The sequence below is a fragment of the Phodopus roborovskii genome, unplaced genomic scaffold (genome assembly GCF_943737965.1).
Source record: "Phodopus roborovskii unplaced genomic scaffold, PHOROB, whole genome shotgun sequence".
NCBI classification, from domain to species: Eukaryota; Metazoa; Chordata; class Mammalia; order Rodentia; family Cricetidae; genus Phodopus; species Phodopus roborovskii.
The window spans coordinates 15,044,099-15,066,750 of NW_026126424.1; the positions used below are offsets into that span (position 1 = coordinate 15,044,099).

General features: G+C 41.6%; 1 protein-coding gene across 1 annotated transcript in view; it reads right to left on the bottom strand.

The window, feature by feature from the left end:
• Frrs1 (ferric chelate reductase 1) overlaps positions 1 to 15,004 on the bottom strand; it is a 42,052-nt gene extending 27,048 nt beyond the window's left edge. The window contains exons 1-3 of the mRNA XM_051185608.1: positions 14,901 to 15,004; positions 2,570 to 2,793; positions 1,026 to 1,162 (exon numbers count right to left, since the gene is read on the bottom strand). Coding sequence (XP_051041565.1) covers positions 1,026 to 1,162; positions 2,570 to 2,765 — 333 coding nt within the window. The 5' untranslated portion in view covers positions 2,766 to 2,793; positions 14,901 to 15,004. The remainder of the gene's footprint in view (positions 1 to 1,025; positions 1,163 to 2,569; positions 2,794 to 14,900) is intronic.
• Positions 15,005 to 22,652: the final 7,648 nt, after the last annotated feature.

Below are 22,652 nucleotides of genomic sequence, written 5' to 3' on the forward strand. Positions count from 1 at the left end.
TCCCTTGTCATAGCTACAGGCAGCAGTAAAGTCCTGATGAGAACTGGCTTTTTCCTGTTTGTTCTCTGAAGCCTAGCCCTCTGTATTTGTATTAAAGATCTGTACACATCTGTAATAATAATCTGTAACTTTGGTACTGTTAGAGGAAAAACTTTAGATTCAGGCGGGCCTTCTTGCTGGTTTTTGTTTGTTTTTCTTTTTCCTCCTTGCTGTTTTCATATCATTGTTTTATTTTGTTTTTTAAATAAACCCTAGTGGTTTGATCCAAAAAAAAAAAAAAGTCACCAGAAACTTAAATATTGAAGGAAGCCATGAATATTGGATGTGTTGTTATTATTTGAAGATTGTTCTTTGTCTTAATTTACACTTTAAATTTATATTACTTCCATTAGTATACATGAATAAAATACAGAAGATTCTTCAAAAGAAGAATTTCATACCTCCAAACATGTATCCTATTTTAGCAATTCCTACTTTTGAACAGTCTTGTTCCCGCTTTCTGTCACCTAGCAAACTCCTACACATCCTTCAAAGCCTCACTTAGAATTCACCTGCTCTAATCTGTGACTGCCTATGCTACAATTCCCAAATGACTCTGTACACACTCCAACCTAAGTTTTCATACTACTTATGTGTCTGTCCTAAGTGCATGTGCCATGCCCTTGTGCCAGCTACCCTGTGTCCATGGGCTCTCTACTCTGCATAAGAGTTTGAGGTTTTCAAGGAAAGGGAGTAAGTTTTGTTTGTTACCATATCTCTGGCACTCAGCAAAGCTCCTGATACAGTGTGCCTCCCATTCCTATTGGGAGGCACTAGTACCTTGGATCTGCTCTCCAGTTCCAATGGGAGAGCTATTACCCTCCCATTCCTAGATGCTGCTAAGTAAACCAGTGGTCAGGTTTGATGACTAAATCTGTTCAAATTCTTGCTGTACATGGTGATGCCATTGCTGAGCCATTCACCACCCTCGAGTTAGAAACAGCCCAAAGGAACCAACGGAAAGCAACTTCAAACTGCACACAAACCTGAACATCTTCACAAGTCAGAAGCTGCGACGCTTCCCTGTCAATCAGTGTGAAGGAGCCAACAGGAGGGCCACTCAGATCCTCGGCATCATGAGCTTCTAAGAGAAAGCCTCTAAACTGTGGCCCTGATAAAGTCACTGAGCAACAGATAACAAGAGAGGTTAGGGTAAGATTTAGTAATATTCAAGGAAAAAGCATTTAGAAGGAGCTCATTTAGTTAGAATAGGATGTATCTCTGCAAAATACACAGGACAGAAATCATCCTGCAGAAAAATGTCTGCGGTACGAATGTCATGTTTTGGGAGACTTGTTTGTTTGTTTTTTATTTGGGTGGGTTGGCTGTTTATCTGACAATACTAGGTATTGAACTTAGGACCTCACACATGTTAGGCAACCTCTCCAACATGGAACTACATCTTCAACCCTCTTTTAGTTTTTATTTTGAAACAGAGTTTCAGTAAGTTACCCAGGCTAGCCTTGTATTCCTTCCATATCAGACTGGCCTTGAACTTAAGAGCATCTTGTCTCAGCCTATCAAGTGCCTGGGATTATAGATAGACCTGTGCCTGTAGGCCAACCACCATGAGATATTAATAACCATTCCACAAGAGGGTAAAAGCATGGGTGATGAGTAGGTAATAGTCTATAGGAAAAATTAACTTAGAAAATTCTAGATGAATGAACATGTTTTTATTACACATCTGACTATCTTTAGTACTCTATTGTGCATATTAAAATTCTAAGAGATGTCTAAAGCACACAACGTATTCCAAGTTTATTTCTTCCCACATCCTATTTGTTAAGGACTCCTATTACCAAGCCAGGCAGTGATGATGCTTGTCTTTAATTCCAGCACTCAGAAGGCAGAGGCAGGTGGGTCTGTGAATTTCAGGTCAGCATGGTTTACAGAGCAAGTGACAGGATAGCCAGAGTGGTTACACAGAAAAACACTGTCACTATCTCAAAAAAAAAAAAAAAAAACTATTAACATTAATATTATGTATTTCTATAATTGCAAAATACAGTCATTTCAAATGCTATGATAGGCATACTTATTTGTTTTTCTGAGACAGAGTCCAAGCTGCCTCAAACCCTGATCCTTCCTCAGCCTCCAGAGTGCTGGAATTAAGGCACATACCACTACACCTGGTTATAAATAAACCTTAACACTCAGCATACATTTTACCAGCAGAATCAGGAACACATAAGAGATTGTATTACTTTTTAAAATGGACGGGGAGTAAAACAAAATCATTTTTCCTGTTCAATTGAGTTAATGGTGTTCTAGACACATTATACAATGAATGCACTGCTAACATAATAAAACAAATATATTCCTTGGTATCCTTAAAAAAAAAACTCATATTAGACCTTGTTCTCAATAAGGAATAGATGCCACCTACACAATATAGATATAATGATATAATAGATAATGCAAGTGAATAGGTTAAAATGAAATTGTTTCATTACAGTCACAGTAAAAACCCAACAAGTAGAAACAGAGTCAAACTCAAAATGCAAATCAATACACCCAGCACTAGTACCTTGGATCTGCTCTCCAGGTTTGAACTTCATCTGACTCATGGTGATTTGGTGAACAGGCTTGGACTGTGGACTGTGGCCATGTTGGGGGGTCATCCCACCACAGGACATGGCTACTTTCCCATCGGGGTAACCAGCCGAAGAACAAATGAGCAATGTAAACACTAGGGCACTGACGGAAAACTCAGGAGCTGCCATCCTCACATCAAGTTTAAGAGCTCTTCACCTGCAGATATAATTAAAACACAGCTTTCATAACAGGGAGCACAAATCCTACACAATTACTTGCTTTCAATGCTTGATTCTCCAAATTCTCAAGCTCCATAATAAAAAGAGTATGGCATATGATTTAATCTCAGCTTTCTTAAACACCACTGTGAGACTTCAGCAAGATTCTATTTCCCTACCTGAAAAAAAAAAAATGAGTTCTTTTATTTTAATGAGATGAAAATACAATCCAAAATCCAAGAGGGGAGATCATGAGCAATTTTAGGAATAATATGATGGAGCCAGATGTGTTGCCAGCACTCAGGAAACAGAGGCAGGAGGATCTCTTCTAAGAGACCGACAGCCTAGTCTACATAGGGAGTTCTACACGAACCAAAACTATAGTCAGACCTGCCTCTAAAGAAAAAAAAAAAATGCTGAAAAATAGTAAGCCGGTCCAATAAAAACAAAAGGTTTCACTGCACCTCACCCTAAGAAGCTTAAAGGAACATCTCTTCTGGATTTCTGTTTGTTTATGTTCTTTGAGGTGGAGTTTCTCTGTTGAGCCCTGGCTGTCTTGGAACTAGCTCTATAGACCAGGCTGGCCTCAAACTCACAGAGATCTGCCTGCCCCAAGTGCTGGGATTAAAGGTGTGACCCACCATCACTTTATCTCTTCTGGATTTAACAATCATCATCTGAATAAATTTCTGGAGTGAATTCTCTCAACTCCTAACAAACTAACTATAATGGCAGATGTATCATTTAATTTGTAATATGAAAAACAGATAAACAATGGACAGAAACACCTCAAATCCCAGACATTTCTGAATTAAGAAATGACTGTCAGCTACATGCCATGCATACTTCTTCTTGGCTTCCTCTCCCCAGCTATGTGTTAGGAAACCAGCCACTCTATACCAACCCCACCCTCTTCTAGTCCAGATCCACAGTACTCCATGGAGCTAGAAGTAACTGGGTAGGATCATGTTATATGGCACTGTGGAAGGTTAACTCTGTAGACAGGATGCAGATGGAAAAGCCCAGAGGCAGCTCATTCTCCACAGAAATGGAACTTTCTATAACACATATGTGATCAGAAACCATTGTCTATTCTGGGGGATGCACAAGTAGACCACATAGGGTCCAAGAGTCCTGTGCACTCCTACCTTCTGTCAAATCAAACATCCGTTATACAGAATTCTTCTCTGTAAAAATGATAAATGGAACCAATCATGAGCTTCAGAAAAAAGTATGAGAAGCATAATGCTTCTAGGCAGACTTAGAAGACAAGTGTGACTACAAACACGGTTGATGACTAGAGGAAGCAGAATATTAACGAATGTAACTGGTAGGTAAACAGGGCAGTTGGAGATTTTTCAAGTAAGTCCTGGCTTCCAAGGCACATACCTGCTACCATAATTTTAGGAGGAGAGCCCCCAGCTCCAGGCACCCTAGCCTGTTGGGGTGCCTACAGCTGGGGGCTTTACCCCTAAAATTATCCCATTCCAAAACTCCGACTGAAGAGTTGAATAATATCAAAACTCAGAGCCACGGGACTCAATCAATTCTTCCATCAGCAAGAGAAACAGCAGAGGGGTCCAGTGAGCTGTAGAATCGGGGTACTGAACAAGAGGTACAAGAGTAGTTTCTGGCTGGCCATAGCGTCAGTTCTGGTCCAATGACGTTATTGCTATCACTGCTGGAGGGGAACAATCTGGTTCCCCTAAAGTGACTGCCCCCACTCCAGGGGCAGCTTCACCATCACAGTACTGTCCTCACCTGCCCTGCTAGACTGTACTGTTTCCAGAATCCAAGGTGAGCGCAGGTTTACTACAGTGATTCTCATCTGACTCCAGCCTTGGGCGTTTTAGTTATCACAAGCACCCAAGTGAAGAGTCAATGTTATCAGAGGCTGACTTGCCTTCACAGCCAAGCAAGAGGCACAGAAGGAGGAGGTCATAGTTTAAAGGGCCTGGTCTTGGCCCAAGATATTACAACAATTAGGTATAGTTATGCGCCATTCATTAAGAAAATATAGCAGGGCCAGGGCCACGACTCAGTAGGTAAAAGCACTTGCCACCAAGCCTGACTACCTGAATTTGATCCCTGGATCCCATGCAAAAATCAAAGTAGAGAACCAACTCCAAAGAGACGTCCTCTGACCTCCGTATGTGTATACACACGCACACACATACCTAGTAAGTTTTAAATGCTTTCAATTTTTTAAAAGTCTAGGGGTGTAGCTCAGTGGTAGAAACCTTGACTAGCTGGCATGCACAACTCCTGCCCCACGCTCCCTCCCCATAAAATAAAAAGTTGGCTGAATAAGCCTACAAATGACTAATCATCCAAGTTCTACACACTGTACAGCCCTAGCTGATGCAGGCAGTAACAGCCTCTCAACTAGGAAAAATGAATGAGCCACAAAAAAAAAAAAAAAAAAAAAAAAACCAAGGGGATGGAGAGATGCTCCACAGCTGAGAGCACTTGTTGCTCTTTTAAAGGAACAGGGTTCATTTCCCAGTACCCATATCATCAGTGGACCCATGTGTTTGTCAGGGTTTTCTAGAGTCACAGAACTTATGGGACGAGTCTCGATGGACGGGCGGGCGGACAGACGGACGGGTACCTTCCTACCTCAAAGGTCTGGACTAAAAGTAGATTCAACCACTTCAAACAAGCAGAAAATCTGTCACTGGTGTGCCCTTCATTTCTGCACCTGTACTCAAGTGCACATACCATGCGCAGACACACAAACCTACATACAATTTAAAATAATAAAAATAAATATATCTTTAGTTTAAAAATAAACAAAACAAACCTAATGAATTATTTACGTGATTTTTGAAAGAGTTTGGGGTTTTTGTTTGTTTGTTTGTTTACCATTTCAAGAAAGTTCATTTTACAGATAAATTCACATGTTTTTTCTGTTTTGTTATTGTTTATTTGTTTTGTTTTGTTTTTTGAGACAGGGTTTCTCTGTGTAGCCTTGGCTGTCCTGGAGCTACCTCTGTAGACCAGGCTAGCCTCGAACTCACAGACATCTGCCTACCTCTGCCTCCTGAGTGCTGGGATTAAAGGCATGCGCCACCAATGCCTGGCTTAAATTCACATATTTTTCTATTGCTTCATTTTAAAAAAAAAAAAAAAAAAAAAAAAAAAAATCAAGACTTTGCAGTCTTCTACATTTTATTATCTCACAACTTAACCAATGGATCTTAACTTCCCATTTCAGAATGGGAGGTTACTTTACAACATACACAAACAATTAAGCTTTAATTTGAATCACGTTCCAGATCAGGATTTCAGAGAGGGAAGGAAAGGATTTCAAAGAGCATGGGGGGTATTCTTAGAAGTAAGGAAAAAGCAAACAAGTTATGCAAAGAAGGATTTTTTTAATAGTGTCTTATTTTAAACAAAAAATTTAAAGATTGCTAATAAATAATTTTCCCCTCATAATAACTTCCTTATAAGAAATTTATTTAAAATTAACTATAATATTGAACTATTACTATCCTTAAAACACTTGAAAGCCTTCATAATTTTTTTTGTTTTGGTTTGGATTTTTTTTGGGGGGGGTCAGTTTTCAAGATAGTTTCTCTGTAGCCTGGGCTACAGTTCCAGGGCTGTCCTGGAATTCGCTCTGTAGACCAGGCAGCCCTAAAACTCACAAAGATCTGCTTGCCTCTGCCTCCCACATGCTGGGGTTAAAGGCGTGTACCTAAATAAAGCCTTCACCATTTCAATCAACTACATTCTGCCATGGAAATAGCTACCTCTTTGCTTGGGTGCTTTGTTTGCATGTACATCCGTACACCACGTCCGTGCAGTGCCCAGGACTTTAATCCCTTTGGAACTGGAATTACAAACAGTTGGAAACCACCACGTGGGTGCTGGGAATCAAATCCAAGTCCTCTGCAAAAGCCACCAGGGCCCTTTACCACTGAGCAGAGACATCTCTCCAACCCTTTTGCCTTTATGAATCTGAGGAACAATGTGGAGATTTCCCGTTGACCTAAAGGTCCAGGAAGAATGGATGTAGTAACAAGTAGTTCAGTGCTTGGAGGTAAAACTGTCAGTAAGAAGGTGCAGGAAGCCTGGTGGTGATGGCACACACCTTTAGTCCCAGCACTTCAGAGACTGAGGCAGACGGATCTCAGGCTACACAGAGAAACCTTCTCTGGGGGGAAGGTGGGGAGGGCAAGATACAAGCAGGTGGTCATGGTGGTGACGGCAGCACACACCTTTCATCCCAGCACTAAGGAGGCAAAGACAAGTGGATCTCTGAGTTGGAGGCCTGCCTGCTCTACAGAGTGAGTTCCTGGACAGCCAGAGCTACACAGAGAAACCCTGTCTGGGGGAGGGAGGGTGCAGGGGGGCGGAGAGCTGGAGAAATGGCTCAGTGATTAAGAACTCATACTGCACTTGCAGAGAACCTGAGTTCAATTCTCAGAACCCAAATCATGCAGCTCACGACTGCCTATAACTCCAGCACTGGCATTCACATGCACGAGCATGCACACACAGAAATACACACATCATTAAAAATAAAATGAATCTGTTTTAAACATGGATAAACATGGTTGCCAATATGTGTCGCCACGCCTAACTTCCATATCAGCAATTTACACTAACTTATTTCCAGACACCGCAATGGTTAACAGCTAGGATTTTGCCAAACTTCTAAAATATTTCAGAAAGTCTGTCTCTCCTTCGTTCTAGTAACTTCACTTTCCCAGAAAATTTCCACACCAAGGAATAAATTGACTTCGATAGCTGAATCTCAAATGATAGGGAAATCAAAAACTGGGTCAAGTATTTCAACTTGCCCAGATTCTTTAAAAAAAAAATTTTTTAAAGTTCCAGACTTCATTTTCACAGCAGAAAATGGGGGGGGGGGGGGAGGGAGAGAATGACTTTTTAAATTAACAATTGAAGTTATGACATTTTCAGAAAAGATTCTCAAAACCTGAGAGTGTAAATGGCCCAATGAATACCAATCTGAGATCTAACCATTTAAGACAGTTGAGAAGACTTTTGAAAACCACCATAGAGCCTGAATAAATACGAGATGAAGATGCAGGCTCAGAAAACCACGGAGGGGGCGGAGGAGGCAGCTTGTATGCCACAGTCTAATCCTGCTTTTTTTTTCCCTACCCACTCATCATCAGCAAGTGGTCTTCCCATATCCCTTCCTGATCTGGATTAACGATTTGGAGCAAATATCTCATTGTATCTCCAGGGCTTTTGTCTGCAGTGTTCTGTATGGCTATCACAACCACCCCCTTCTTAAAACAAAATTAGGGGTTAGTGAAATAGTGCAAATAAAACCCATTAATCCATCATTTCCTAGTGTAACTCTTTATCTGATGTCAGCAAAACCCATTAATCCATCATTTCCTAGTGTAACTCTTTATCTGATGTCTGTTCTATCCCAGCCAACACCCTCAACTTGTGTGTGCATGCACTCTCATCCTTATGAGAAACATACAAAGGCTTTTTACTGATGCACAATATCTAGCTTAGAGAGCTTATAAAACACTGGCGGACAAGGCAGCACTCAGGAGGCAGAGGACGATGGATTTTGTGTGAGTTCAAGGCCAGTTTGGTCTACACTATGAGCAGTGAGCTCCAGAACAACCAGGGATATGTAGAGAGAACCTGGCTCAAAAAAACATCACCTAGGATGACACAGGAACAAACTCAGCTCGTTATAATAACTTACAGGTATGGGAGAAAATAATAATAGAAATATTAAGAATTTCTATGAAGCCAGCATATGGTTCCACATGCCTTTAATCCAAGCACTTGGGAGGCAAAGGCAGGTGAATATCCATGAATTTGAAGCCAGCCTGGTCTTGGTACTCATTCTTCACAATATCCCAGTCTTGTCGGGGACAAGACTGTCCCAGATATCTACAGTAGGGCACTGATTAAGATATCAAAGTCATAGAAAATGAGCAGTGAGAAAAATGGTCTGTCACACTTTCCAAGGTCAAATCCTTAGGTAGATAAGGCATCTGAAGGAAAGAGAATTCGGTTGAGTGGGAACCACAAAAGAATCACAGGAAGAAAGAAAAAGGTAAAAATAAACTTTAGGGCAACAGTGAAGGACAATCTAACTAGAACAAAGGCCAAGTGTCACAAATAGTCATTGTAAACATATTAGGCGCCACATCTGTAGCTCAACTGGTAAGAGTGCTTGCCTATCACACAGGAAAGCCTGGGGATCCATCCACATCACTCACTGTGTAAAACCAGGTGTGATACTGCACATCTGTAATCCCAGCACTCAAGATATAGGGGCAGGTAGACCAGAAATTCTAGGCTCTCTTTTGCTATATTGTAAAGCCAGGTCCTACTACAAGACTTTGGCCTCAAAAAGCAACACCCCCAAATCAAATCTGCCTTTTACATGAAGATATCCATTCCAATGAGTTTCTGTTATTCTAGCTAGCTCTCCCTCTCCTCACAACTACCTCCCTCCTCTCTCTCTCTCTCAGAGTTTGTGTATGTCTGTGTGTGTGTGTTTGAGTATGCTCAAATGTTGGTAAGCCATATGTATGTGCACATATATGTCTTCCTTGCCTATCCAGGCAGTCAGTTGAACCAGAGCTCACCAATTTGACTAGCCTAGATAGCTAGCTAGCTTGCCCTAGGGATCCCATCTGTGCCTCAGAACCCAGGTAAGACACCACACCTGTGCAGCATTTACATGACTGTCTAGAATCCAAATTGGGGACATCATACTTCCACAGCAAATACTTTACCCACTGAGCCATCTCCCCACCACCATCTATCCCTGTGACTTTCAACCTTGGCCCCCGGCTTCCCATTTCTCACCCCAGTTTCTCACTGGCTCATCACCAGCGGGATGTTTCATAATCTTTCCACTGTCCTAAACCCACATCTACAATCCTGCCACTCCAATGTCTCTTTGAATGACAATAAGCTCAATTTGCTGAATGAGATGCACACCTTTTCCTCTGGTCTGGTTCTTGTGTCTGGTTGGTTGTCCTAGCCTGATGATGGTCTGTCAACATATTTCCAATCAGAAAGGCTCGAAACCTCTTACTTTCAGAAAGTGATATCATTCCTTTGCTCCCAGTCTTCCACCCATGTTGTGCAAAGCCCACCACAAGTACATGGTCCTTTCCATCTTCCTTCTGCCATCTGTTTCCTGCTGCTGTTGCATCTGTCTGCTGTTTCCTCTGAAGCAGGAAATACCCCAGGCTAATGAAACACTCTCATTTATGAATGTGTGTGTGTGTAAGTAATTTATTCGGATGACTTACAAGCTGCAGTCAAACTAACCCAACGGTGGTTAGCTATGAATAGAAAGTCTAGTAGTTGCTCAGTCCCAAAAGGCTGGGTGTCTCATTTGGTCCTCTGTATATATGCTGAGATCCTGAAGAAGTAGGCTCCAATGCCAGTAAGGGAATAGATGTGCTGTCAAGGCAAGGGCAAACAGGCAAAGAACAAGAGCTTCCTTCCTCCATTGTCCTTATATAGGCTTCCAGCAGAAGGAGTGTGTCGGGAGCCGTATTCGCCATTACAAGATGGCGCTGGCTTCCTGCTTCCTGGTTCTTGTTTACAGCATTAGCTATGTTAATTGCACATGCGCTACTATATGGTAATTTCTATATGGTAGCTCTCCCTATCAGAGAGGCTATATCATTTGGGCGTTTTGCGGAGCACCAATCACAGACGAATACGTCGCCCTGCGGGCTATTTAAGCCGTGCGCATTTGGGGCTTGGGGTCCTTCTCCATCAGCATGTAAAGAGCTCTACAATAAAGATTCTGCTGGACAAAGGTTGCGCGCGACAGGAGTGGCCCAGAATAAAGGTGTGTCTTCCCACCTCAAGATCTGACTCAAAAGCCTACATCTTCCAGCATCAAGATCCAGATCCCAGATGTGCCCTCCATCTCTGAATTGTAGTTCAGTCCAGATACAGCCAAGCTGACAACCAAGAACAGACATCACACCACCCTAATCTTGCTTTGTACCACCAGATGGTTCCCTAAAGAAAAATTTCCATCGATCTCCACTTTCCCCATTCATTACCTACTCAGAAATTACCAACTAAGAGTGCCAGTATTAGCCATATCATGTTTCATACTTTTTAGACTAATTTAAATTTTGAGGATATCTCTATACTATACTATACTGATTCATATAATATGCAGTAGATTTTCTTTTTTTTTTTTTTTATTCATATTGTGTCTTCTAACTGGAACCTCTTGTTTTCTTATCAATTTCCTACCTATATAAAAAAAAAATCTATATATGAATGTACATAGGGCCTGTGAGATGACTCAGCTGGTAAAGGCTCAGGTCACCAAGCCTGATGACCGGAGCTCAATCCTCAGGACTGATGTGGTAGAACAAAAATAAACATAAGTTATTTAAAAATGTATATATGCACTGGGCAGTGGTGGCTCACACCTTTAGTCCCAGCACTTGGGAGGCAGAGGCAGATGGATCTCTGAGTTCAAGGCCAGCCTGGTCTACAGAGTGAGATCCAGGACAGTCAGGACTACACAGAGAAACCCAGTCTCAATAAGCCAGAGGATGGCGGGGAGTATATTTATACATGTATATCATACAAATATAGATGAAGCTCTCCATATAGTATGCTTACACATACAAAGAGACAGACAGAGAGAGAGAGTGAGAGAGAGAGAGAAAGAGAGAGAGAGAGGTGTACTATTGTTTCATTTAAAATGCAAGAGATTCCTAGCCTTTAGTCCCAGCACTCAGGAATCTGAGGCAGGCATACCTCCTGAGTTCAAGTCCAGTCTGGTCTAGAATTTCTAGACACCCAGGGCTACACAGAGAAACCCTGTCTCAAGAATGCAAAAGTACAAAAGATAAAAGTAATAAAATACAGAAGACTAGTAAATCTCAGTATTACCAAGGATATAAAGAACTGAGAATGTATGCATATTACAGAGATCAGAATGCCACAATATTTTCAAAGGAAATTTCACAGTACCCTAGTAATCTAAAAATATGCTTAACCTCTGACAAGACACCCACTTCTACAAATTCATCCTATAGGGAAAAAAAATCTCATACAATTAGTCAAGGAACATTTAAAATAGCAAAGCTTAAAGATAGTTTAAGAGCTGGGCAGTAGTGGTAACCTCCTGCAAAGGCAGGTGGACCTCTGTGAATTCAAGACCAGCCTGGTCTACAATGTGAGTTCCAGGATGGCCAGCCAGCGCTATTACACAGAGAAACCCTGTCTCAAAAAAAAAAAAAAAAAAAAAAAAAAAATCAAAATAAATAAATAATAAAATAAAGATAATTGGAGACCTTACAAGCGCAAACTATGTTATATCTACATAGACTACTATCTACCAATAGAAAGAACACAGCAAAAAAGACAGGCAGGACAGTACATGCCTGTGAAGTCAGCACTTAGGAGGCAGAGGTGGAAAGATCAGAAACTCAAGGTCATCCTCAGCTGCATTGCAAACCTGAGGTCAGCCTAGGCCATGTGACACATAGATCCTATCTTGAAAGCAAAACAAAAGAATGAAATAGTTTCTAAAGACAACGACAACAAGTGCTTTACAAGGACTAATTCAACTCACAAAACTCCTAAAACACATTTAAGCAAAAGTCTGAGCAGGGCAGGTGGTGGCACACACCCTTAATCCCAGCACTCAGGAGGCAGAGGCAGGTGGATCACTGTGAGTTCGAGGCCAGCCTGGTCTACAGAGTAAGTTCCAGGACAGCCAGGGCTACACAGAGAGACTCTGTCTCAAAAACAAAAAGCGAAAGCACATTAATGCCACACTGAGAAATGAAAACAAAGGAAACCGAAAAATGCTATGTAGTGTACCAAAACATACATTGCTTAAAAGGAAAAAGAGAAGGAAAGAGTACTATGACATGCTTCTAACAGTTCTCAACGGTAGTAGTAGTCATTTACCCTTAGAATGCACAGAACAGGAAGTAAAGAGCATTTCCTCTCTTTAATGTCCGTCTCAAATATAGACAGACAAACAGAAATAGAGACATATAGACATACATACACTCAAATCTATGTGAATATATGACATAAATATATGTATATATATACATATATATTCCTTTCGAAATCTAAAACAGTACTATTTGATTGTTTTAGTTAAGTATTATACATATTTGTCATTAAAATGTTACTTATGCAAATATGTGTTTCTCGTTTCTTTAAATTTCAGTTTTAATTTTTTTTTTTTTTTTTTTTTTTTTTTTTTTTGCTGTTGTTTGGGGTTTTTGTTTTTAAGACCATATCTCACTCTGTAACCTACACTGGCCTAGAACTTACTATGTAGCCCAGAGTGGCTTCAAACTCAAGGCAATCCTCCTGCCTTAGTCTTCCAGGTGTTAGGATTACAGGGGTAAGCCACCATACCCAGCTCCAGGTTGAATTTCTAATATGATGAATCCCCCAACTGACACACCGCACATAAAAAAAAGCTCTTTGACACCTGTACTAATCTTTAATGAGAACATAGAAGGTCAGCTTGGGATCTGCTGCCAGAGTCAAGGCTGTGAACTCAGTCAAAGCTGTGGTGGGAAAGTGCCCAGCTATAGCCCAAAGCCACCCTTCTTTATTGAGAATTTCATGTATGCATATGTAACACTTTGATCAAATCTATCCCCTATTTACTCCCTTCTGTTTCCTCCTGTCTCCCTCACTGTTCCCTTGCTCCTTATAAACCCACTGAGTCCACTTAGTGCCCCCTATTAGAGTATGGGTGTGGACCACCTACAGAAGCCGGAGTAGATTATATACTCAGGGACCACCCATGAGTTGCCAGGAGCTTCTGAGTTAGAGGTGGCACCTCAATAAACCCCTCCCCCATCTGTACTAGGATTTGGCCTAGCTTCTGTTAAACGGATTCGGTAATAAACTGCCCCTTAAGTTCTTATCTTTTTACCCTCATCAGAGAAACTTCTATTTGCAATGGGTGGTGATTGATACAGAGACACACAGCCGGCCACTCTGCAGAGAATAAAAGACCGTGGAGGGCTCATCACTAAATGGGACATCTATATCTCACCACTTTCCCCAAAGACTTTGGGGTCTGGAATATAACAAAGATTTTAAGAGCCAGAGGTGGTGTGGACTGTCCACATCACAATAGTATTGGCCGGACATGACAGAGCCGTTGTACACATAACTCACAGGGCTAAGACTGCATGCACAAGACAGACTTTTGTTTTGTTTGTTTATTTGTTTTTCTAGACCTGTTTCTGTATCCCCTAGCTGTCCTGGAACTCACTCTGTACATCAGGCTGGCCTCAAACTCAGAGATTCGACTGCCTCTGCCTCCCCAATACACAACAAAAGGCATGCTTCAATGCTTTTATAAACTGAATTTCAAGAGAGTCTGACATTCCATGAACAGAGAGGTGTGACACTAAAGACAGAGCAAAAAAGATTTCATTTGCCCGCTAAATGACTACTAAAACCTTGCTGAACAAAACCATCCTCCAAAAATTCTAGCTTTGTAACCAATAAGTCCATAGATAAATCCCACCTGCCAATTAGCAAAGTATTAAGAGTCACGCTACTTTTTTTTTTCTTTTAATTCAGGAAAGGAAGAATGTAGTTTTAAAAGTTTAGCTGTGTTAAGACACATTCCCGATACCACATTTACGAGTTGAAATTTCCCCTTTGACCTTAGGCACCATGACAAAAGTGGAAAGAAAAAGAAAAGAGGCAGCAGGGACGAGAGAGAGACAGAGACAGGCAGAGAGAGAGAGAGACCTTCACATGGGCAATGACATTAGGTTTAAATGTAAAAACCAAGTTGCCAGTTGTTCAATTTTTTTTTTTTACGGCGCACAAAGTCAGTACTTTGCAGACCCGCATACTTCTCTGTCCATGCAACCACCGCGTTCTTGGGATTAGGGCTGGTCACTCAAAGTCACGAGGCATACGATCTTAAATGGTTAGGGAGATCAAGAAAACCCTGCAGGCGAGCGCAGCCCCCATTCTGCCTCCTGACTGCCCCTATCGGCGCAGGAGCCGACGCTCACCGCGGTCGCCCAGCTCGCTTCAATTTTTACACGCTTTGCCAAGAGTCTTGATACAGAAAACTAAACAGAGCGGAGCTCTTACCTTGGGCAGAGGCAGCCTCACCGACTTCCGCCTTGGCTCTAGCCGGTATCGCAGAGCAGCAGCTGGGCGGAGCCAGTTTACTGAGTAACCCACAGGGAAGACTGGCAGCCTGATTACCAAGCTGCACAACCTGATTTCCAAGCGCGGAAGGGCTTTTAGGAGTAGTATCTGAAGCTAAAAGAGTTCTGCCTTCAAAAACAAGGAGGGAAGGAAGAAAGTCTTTGGGTTTTTACTCATTAGTAATTGTTGCACTAAGGAAATTTCATTTTCATTTTGTTTTTCTCTACACATGTCTTTGAATACAACCTGTTGCCTATAACACAGAAGGCACCTGATTGTGTCTAAGTGAGGCAGATACATTAAGAAAAAAACAACAGGATACCCGGTTTCATTGGAATTTCATTTTGCTGCGTTTGAGTATTGAACTTTGCAATATCAGAGAATGCTAAGTGTGTGTGTGTGTGTGTGTGTGTGTGTGTGTGTGTGTGTGTGTTAATTACTGGTTGAATATGGAATTCAAATTTACCATGAGAATTTACAGAGCTACCTGCACCGGTTTGCTTTGTTCCAGACAGGGTTTCTAGGGTTTCTCTGTGTAACTGCCCTGGCTGTCCTGGAAAGCTCATTAGAAAAGGCTGACCTCGAACTCGAAATCCCTCTACCTCTGTAATTAAAAGGTGTGTGCTACCAAACCAGGCTTTAGAGCCCTCCACCACCACCACCCCTTTTTTTTCACTCTAGCAGCACTCCACAATCACCTACAAAAAATTGTAAAGGAATTATAAGATATGACAGAAACTTTTTTTTTTCCCAAAACAGGGTTTGTCTACATTGCACTGTAACCTGTCCTGGAATTCCCTTTGTAGAGCAGGATGGCCTCGAACTCACAGAGATCCGCCTGCTTCTGCCTCCCAAGTGCTGGAATTAAAGGCATGCACCACCACTGTCCTGTGACAGAACTATTTTACTTTGAAAAATGCTACCTGAAATGCATGGGATTCCCCCCCCCCCCCCCCCCCGCTCCGTTTTCTCTTAAGCTTTTGGTCTGTGTTTTGCATTATTTCGCAAAAGAAAATGTTCAGGGCTAAAGAAACGAACTGTATTTGAAATTGTTAACCACGTTACTTTCCAACCTTGACTAACCTGTGCAGACTCCAGGAAACCAGATCATGAGGCATGCTTTGACCTGTGGTTACCGGTTGCTCAACACCAGTAAATTCTCTAAATCCATTTGAAGAAAGAAGAGATGGGAAAGAACACCCACCTCTAAACTGCCTAGCAAGAACTAGTAACAATTAACAAACAATCCAAGCCTACCCCACCCCACCCCCACTGCAGCCACCAGGAGATTAAAGAGAGGCTTTAAATGCAGAGTCCAGATCTTGTTTCCCAACCTAAAGCATCTTGGAGCATTAAAACATTTCAACTAAGCTGATTTTGAATTCAAAGCCACAGTCTTGGGGTTCAACCCCTGCCACATTCAGTCATCCATCCTCAAGAAGCCAATTTTAAAAGCCGAACTAATAATGAAAAGAAAAAGAAGAGATTTACCTAATGTAGTTAACTACATAGGAAAGAGGAACAAAGAGGTCTAATCACACACACACACACACACACACACACACACACACACACACACACCAGTCTGTCTTCCCTGTTGGACAAAAGGATAGGGTTAGAATAGAAGGCAAGCAGGTCAAGGTGTGGTTCCTGACCCACCACTGTCTCAGCTCCAGGTCTCTTGTGCAAGGTCATCCAGAAAATTCTTAATCTTTCTCTAGAAGACAATTCCTGGACACACCATTGTTTCAACTGTTTCAGTTCCCTGCAAGATGTTCCTGGAGAGATTCTAGTTTCAATAGTCTGGTCACCAAAGAGAAGAGCACAAATGTCCCCATAGTTGTTTCATTCCAACCAGAGAGACTGGCTACTGCAAGGCTTAGCTATCCACCGCTGTAATTAGACCTGCCTTGTTCGCTTTGCATGCCAGCAGTATGCTAAAAGTCTCTTAAACAAGTAATGCGTTTAATAACTTACCACGCTCTTCGTTAGCAAAGCACTCTATGGAAGCTGTTGGGTGAACTGAATGAAGAAGCTAGCCTTTTCCTAAGACATCCTTCCCAGGTCTACCACTTCCCTCCAAGTCCACGGCTGTATTCCTCTTCTCACCCACTCCAGCTGTCCACCTCTGTAGCCTGTTGCTTGTTCAGCTTCTTATCAGTTGTTACAGAAGAGGCCAACTTCACTTAAAATGCCAGTGGAGCCTGAGATCTGAGGCACTGGAACCACTCACAAGACTAAAGCAGCATATCCTAATCTACATTCAGGGTTCCTTTACAACTCGTAGCTTGCCTTACATTTCTTCCTTTGGCTATCAGACTACTGAGAAAGGGACCCCAAGAAATTATACAGTACTCCCAGCAAGCTCCTCCAAAGAAAAGAAAAGATGGAGACAGTCAAAGGAGGAACTTTTTCTCCAGGAGAGATTTGCAAGTTGTCCTTGAAGGACAATGAAAACTAGACAGAAGCAAACAGGACCACGCCTTGTTTCTCCCACCTTGTAAGACTTTTATGCAGATATTTTCATCTTCCCACCCTGCTCCCTCCCCCCACCCCCCCACCACACACACACACACACACACACACACACACACACACACACACACACAGCAAAACCTTTGTTTACACAAAACCCACTGCTCCATGTGGCCTGGAGAAGTGACCCTCCTTGAAGCAGTGATTCCCTTTCCCCTTACTCCTTCACTTCCTGTGGGCCTATTTTTTTTTTTTTCAGACTAAGTCAGCTGAATAAGATTGTGAGTTCAGACCCCAGCCAATGGAGGAAACACAATCATCATGAGTTAGAATAAAAACCAAATGCACTTTCTGTCTAAATGTGTTCCTTCTGAAGATCAAACAGACTCTCTTGATCAAGAGAAAAGTCTGTCTTGTCCAAACAATTCAGTTGGAATAGTGATCTGTTTCTTTGCAACCCTGAACTATTCATAAAACCCTCTTGCCAGGACCCCAAAGATGCACTTGGAGAGATCCCTGGGTCTCTCTGCTCCAATTCCCAACACTGACACACTGAGTAAATCTTTCTGCTGTTCACTATTAATTTGACTCTTCAAATTGATATGTTGAGGGTAAATAGGCAAATCTGGCTTTGGGAGAGCCAGAGCCTGGGACCCTAAATCTGTCAACAACCTCAAAGACACATTTGCTTATTGGGCGACATCTGTCAGTGCTTTTGTAGAGAAAATGAAAACAGGCCAGCAAAATGACTCAGCTAGTAGAAGGTATCTATCTGCCACCAAGCCTGCTGACTTGAGTTCAATCCATGGACCCCAATGGTGGCCCTGTGGAGCATACATGCAAACACAAGCACATGCACATAATAAATACAAATACTAGGCAAATATATGGTTTATTTGTAAATTCATACATAAGAGATGATAAGATTTACCATATGTCCTGAGGAACAGAAAATAGAAATTACTCAAGTAAGTCTGGGACCCCAAAGCAGCACATTACAAGAATGTCCTTCCTGGGATGCCAGTAGAAAGTTCTGGTTCCCTACTTCTTGTCACCTCTTGCCTGGAAGCCATGCCTAAATGTGGGGCTAGTGCTGAGAGGAGGCACCACGGTTTCTGCTACAAGTCCTTAATAAAGCCCCCAGACTGGTAGCACGATGGCACCCCATCCCAAGGATCTCTTCCCAAACTCTGTCTTCAGCTACAACCTGAGGATCTACAATAAGCGTCTCATTTAAACCTATTCTCTGTGCCCTTGAAACCCATTCCTTGATTCCAGAGACAATTACCTTAATGGCTCTCAGCTGCAATGGCCACTGAGTTTTCTGGGACCTTAGCCTTCAAACTATGTTTACCAAAGAGTGGAGAAAGGCTCTGTGAAAGTTAAATGCACTCCAAAATCTTCTGTATTACAGGCTAACAATATTCCTTTGGTTGTTTGGTTGTGGGTGTTTTTTTTTTTCGAGACAGCTTTTCTCTGTGTAGACCAGCTTCGAACTCAGAGATCTGCCTGCCTCTCCCTCTCAAGTGCTGGGACTAAAGGCATGTGCCACCACTGCCCAACTCTTTTCCATGTTTTTAAGTTCTCCTCCACCTCTTCTTTCTCTTCTTCATTTTTGTCTGTGTTTGTATTTGTTGTTGTTTTTGAGACAGGGTGTTACTATTTGCCCCTGGCTGATCTGGGACTTGTTATGTATTAAGGATAGCCTGAAACTTTCAACAGTCTTTCTGCCTCTGACACCTAAGTGATGGGATTACAGGAGCCCACCACCACATCCATCTTACTCTGCCAGACAAAGGAGGAAAGTATGGCATGTGCTACACCATGACTAACCCTAAGGACATTGTGCTAAGTAAAATAGCCTAGTCTTCTAAGTTGGAAAAAAAATCCCGAATATACCCGTGGAATTTTCCTACTAATGGAAACTAAAAATAGTTCCTTCATGAATCCAAGCATATGCCTGTTATCCATTTAAGACACTAAGGAAGAGAGAATGTTCAATACAAGGCCATCCTGGGCTATTCAGCAGGACCCTTATCAAACAAATGACAAAAATGACTTCTCGACCAAGTAAAAGATAATACTTTCTGAAGTCCATCCATTTGGGTTGAAATCCCAGCTTTGCTGACACTTTAGCCATGTGATCTCCTGTTCTCTTTCTTTGCATAAGAAAAATTATATGCATAAATAGGATGGTTAATAATATTATTTCATGATGTAATATTGCAGCACACTAGAACACCTATGGTCTTGAAAACGGGTTTCGGACACAATGTTTAATAACTACCATTACAGTGATAATATACACATATATAAGCTGCCATCTCCACAGCCACACGGTCACTAAATACTCTTCATTCTACTCCTGGACCCAAACATAGCTTCAGAACACTCCTCAGCACATGACACCAGGGAGTCAACAGCAATGGATGAAAAGTTACACTCACCAGGAGCAATCCCTGCAGCAGGGGCTGTATCATTCCTTTTCCTTCTCATTACTAGGAACAAATCAAAAGGCAGATATTAAATGCAAGGTCTTACTTAATTAAGTAGCAGAAAGATAGGAAGCCTCTTTGTTTTCAAACTCACTTTAAATTTCAGTCCGTTCGAAGGCTAGTATTACCGACTATAATGAAAGCATAGTAGACATTTTTTCAACCTCTTTAGCGGTGTAATTTACTTTCTTGCCTTTTTCATTTAGTGGCAGACAATATTAACATTTTTTAATGAAAAATCACAGGCATGGCATTGCCTACCAAAGTGAAATATTAAAGGGTTGACTCAGCTTAACCAAGAAGATAATAAAATCTCTGTATCTATAGAATGACACAAAGTAAAATATCTTGGTGATTATAGTCAGTGGCCTATTCCATTTCCTATGAATAAAGGTTATAATGCACTAAAATTTTCTGTCCTACTATTATTAAACAAATGTAAAAAAGAAACCAGAAAAATTGATAAAAGTAAAATGGAATTTAAATCTAATCAGGATTAATCTCTCTCTCTGTGTCTCTCTGTCTCTCTCTCTCTCTTTTTTTTTTTTTTTTTTTTTTTTTTTTTACTTACCAAATTATAACAAAGCAAGAATGGTATGATTATGTTGCTTAGTGGTTCTTGAACTATGTGAAAAGAGTCAGGGTCATTTATTTATTAGATGAGTCATCTCATTTTGAGTGTCTTTAATATTTAAAGGTGTCAAGTAGTTTCCAATACTGGAAAAAGAGTACACACAGTTACGGTAAGAGCAAGAAGTAATAGATTTATCACTTCAGTAAAGTGTCACTTGTTTTAAGCACAAAACATTACATAATCAAGGCAACATATATAACTAAAGCTCTGCCAACTCAGCCATTTCTGTAATAAACTTTTCCCCATCAATTAAGTAAACCTTCAAAGTTAATGAATTTTAAATCTGATTACTGATAAGCAGAGATGTAAGACAAGCTCTCAGTTCCCAGGAGCCCCTATTCAATGGGACAGATTAAAAAATGCATTCATCAGTGTCAACGGTTGCTCCTTTGTTACAGGAACTTCCATATAAAGGTGTGGAAGCCAAGAAAGTCCTAATGCTTGTGTGAGTCATTCCCTGAGAAGGAAAAGCAAGGAATTTCCCGTGGTTAGGAAGAAGGTGTCTTAGAAAGCATGGGGCGGGGGAGGCCTTGTGTCTCACTGGTGTGTAGAATGGACAGTGATTCCTGATCCTCCACCCAATAAGAGAAAGCAATTGTTCTTCTACCCTCTGTGTCCTAGACTTCACTACAAGAAAAGCAAAAGGCCTTTCCCCAAAAGGGTCTAATTGCATAAAACTTAACTACAGATATAAATATGGGATCCTCACATGGCAACAGTATCAAACCAAGGAGTTCAAGTTCATTCTGCCTTTCTCAGAGCAACCAGTCAGGAAATGTGGGTTAAAACAAGAGGTCAAATAAGAAGGTCCAAGAACAGCAGGAGTGAGGTGTGGTGATATATTGTTTATGTTTTAATACATTTTGACTAGAGATCAGAATGCAAAGTTAGCCACAGCCATAGAAGCTGGGCAGTGGTGGCACACACCTTTAATCCCAGGACTCAGGAGACAGAGGCACATGGATCTCTGTGAGTTCAAGGCCACCTGGGGCTACATGAGAGTGAATCAGTCTAAAAGAGTAACAGTGCTCATACTTTTAACCCCAGCACTAGGGAAGTATATAAGGAAGAAGCAAAGGGTCTCATGTGATTTTAGTTTCCAGTTACAGGGAAGACAGGATCTCCATTTCAGCCTTGGTAGAGGTAAGAGCTGCTGGCTGGCTGTTTTGCTTTTCTGATCTTCAGCTTGAACCTCAATATCTGTCTCTGGGTTTTTATTATTCACGCTACCATGAGGTATAGTATTTGGGTTAGAAGCGGTGATGTGGGTAACTTGGAGAATAGAGCAAGAACTCATGGCAGGAACCTAGAGCTGGGAACTGAAGCAGAGGACATAGGGAATGCTGCTTACCGGCTTGCTTCCTATGGCTTACTCAACCTGCATCTTATTCAACCCAGGGGTTGCGCTGCTCACAATGGGATAGGCCCTCCCAGGAAAATGCCCCCACAGACTTGTCCATGGCCAAGACAAGAGACATTTCCTCAGTTCAAGTTCCCTCTTCCAGGGTTACCCTGTTTGTGTCAAGTGAAACAAAACCTGATATGCTATTACAATATAATATAAAACTATTAAACAAGAACATATACTTTCTTGTTTATTCCCAGGATCTCATATTAATATGAGCATCATATTTTTTTAATTATAACGTTTAAATCTCACAGTCTTTAAAATTCAAACACACTGAAAGTTTAATCTTTTTTTAAAATACCCAATGGCTCTTGAAAGGTTCAAAATCTCTCAGTGTGGGCCCTTAAAAAAATTAGAACAGACTTCACACTTTCTTCTTCCAAGAGGTAAGAGTCAGGGCATAGTCTCAAGAAAGTCTGACAGTGTAAAGAGTTCAGTTTTGGCCATCTGGAACTCACTCACAATCTCCTGGCTCCCACGGGCCTGGGCCGCTCCACTTCTCTGGCTCTGCCCTCCACAGCACACACACAATGTTTCCGATGCTCAGGCCAGCTGCACTCCACGGTGTCTTTGTGGTCATCCCACAGTCCTGGCATCTCTAATAGACCGGTGTTCCCACTGTACCTGGGCTGTACCTTCGCCAATAGCCTCTCCTGGCCTCCCTTCAGGTACTCTGGCAA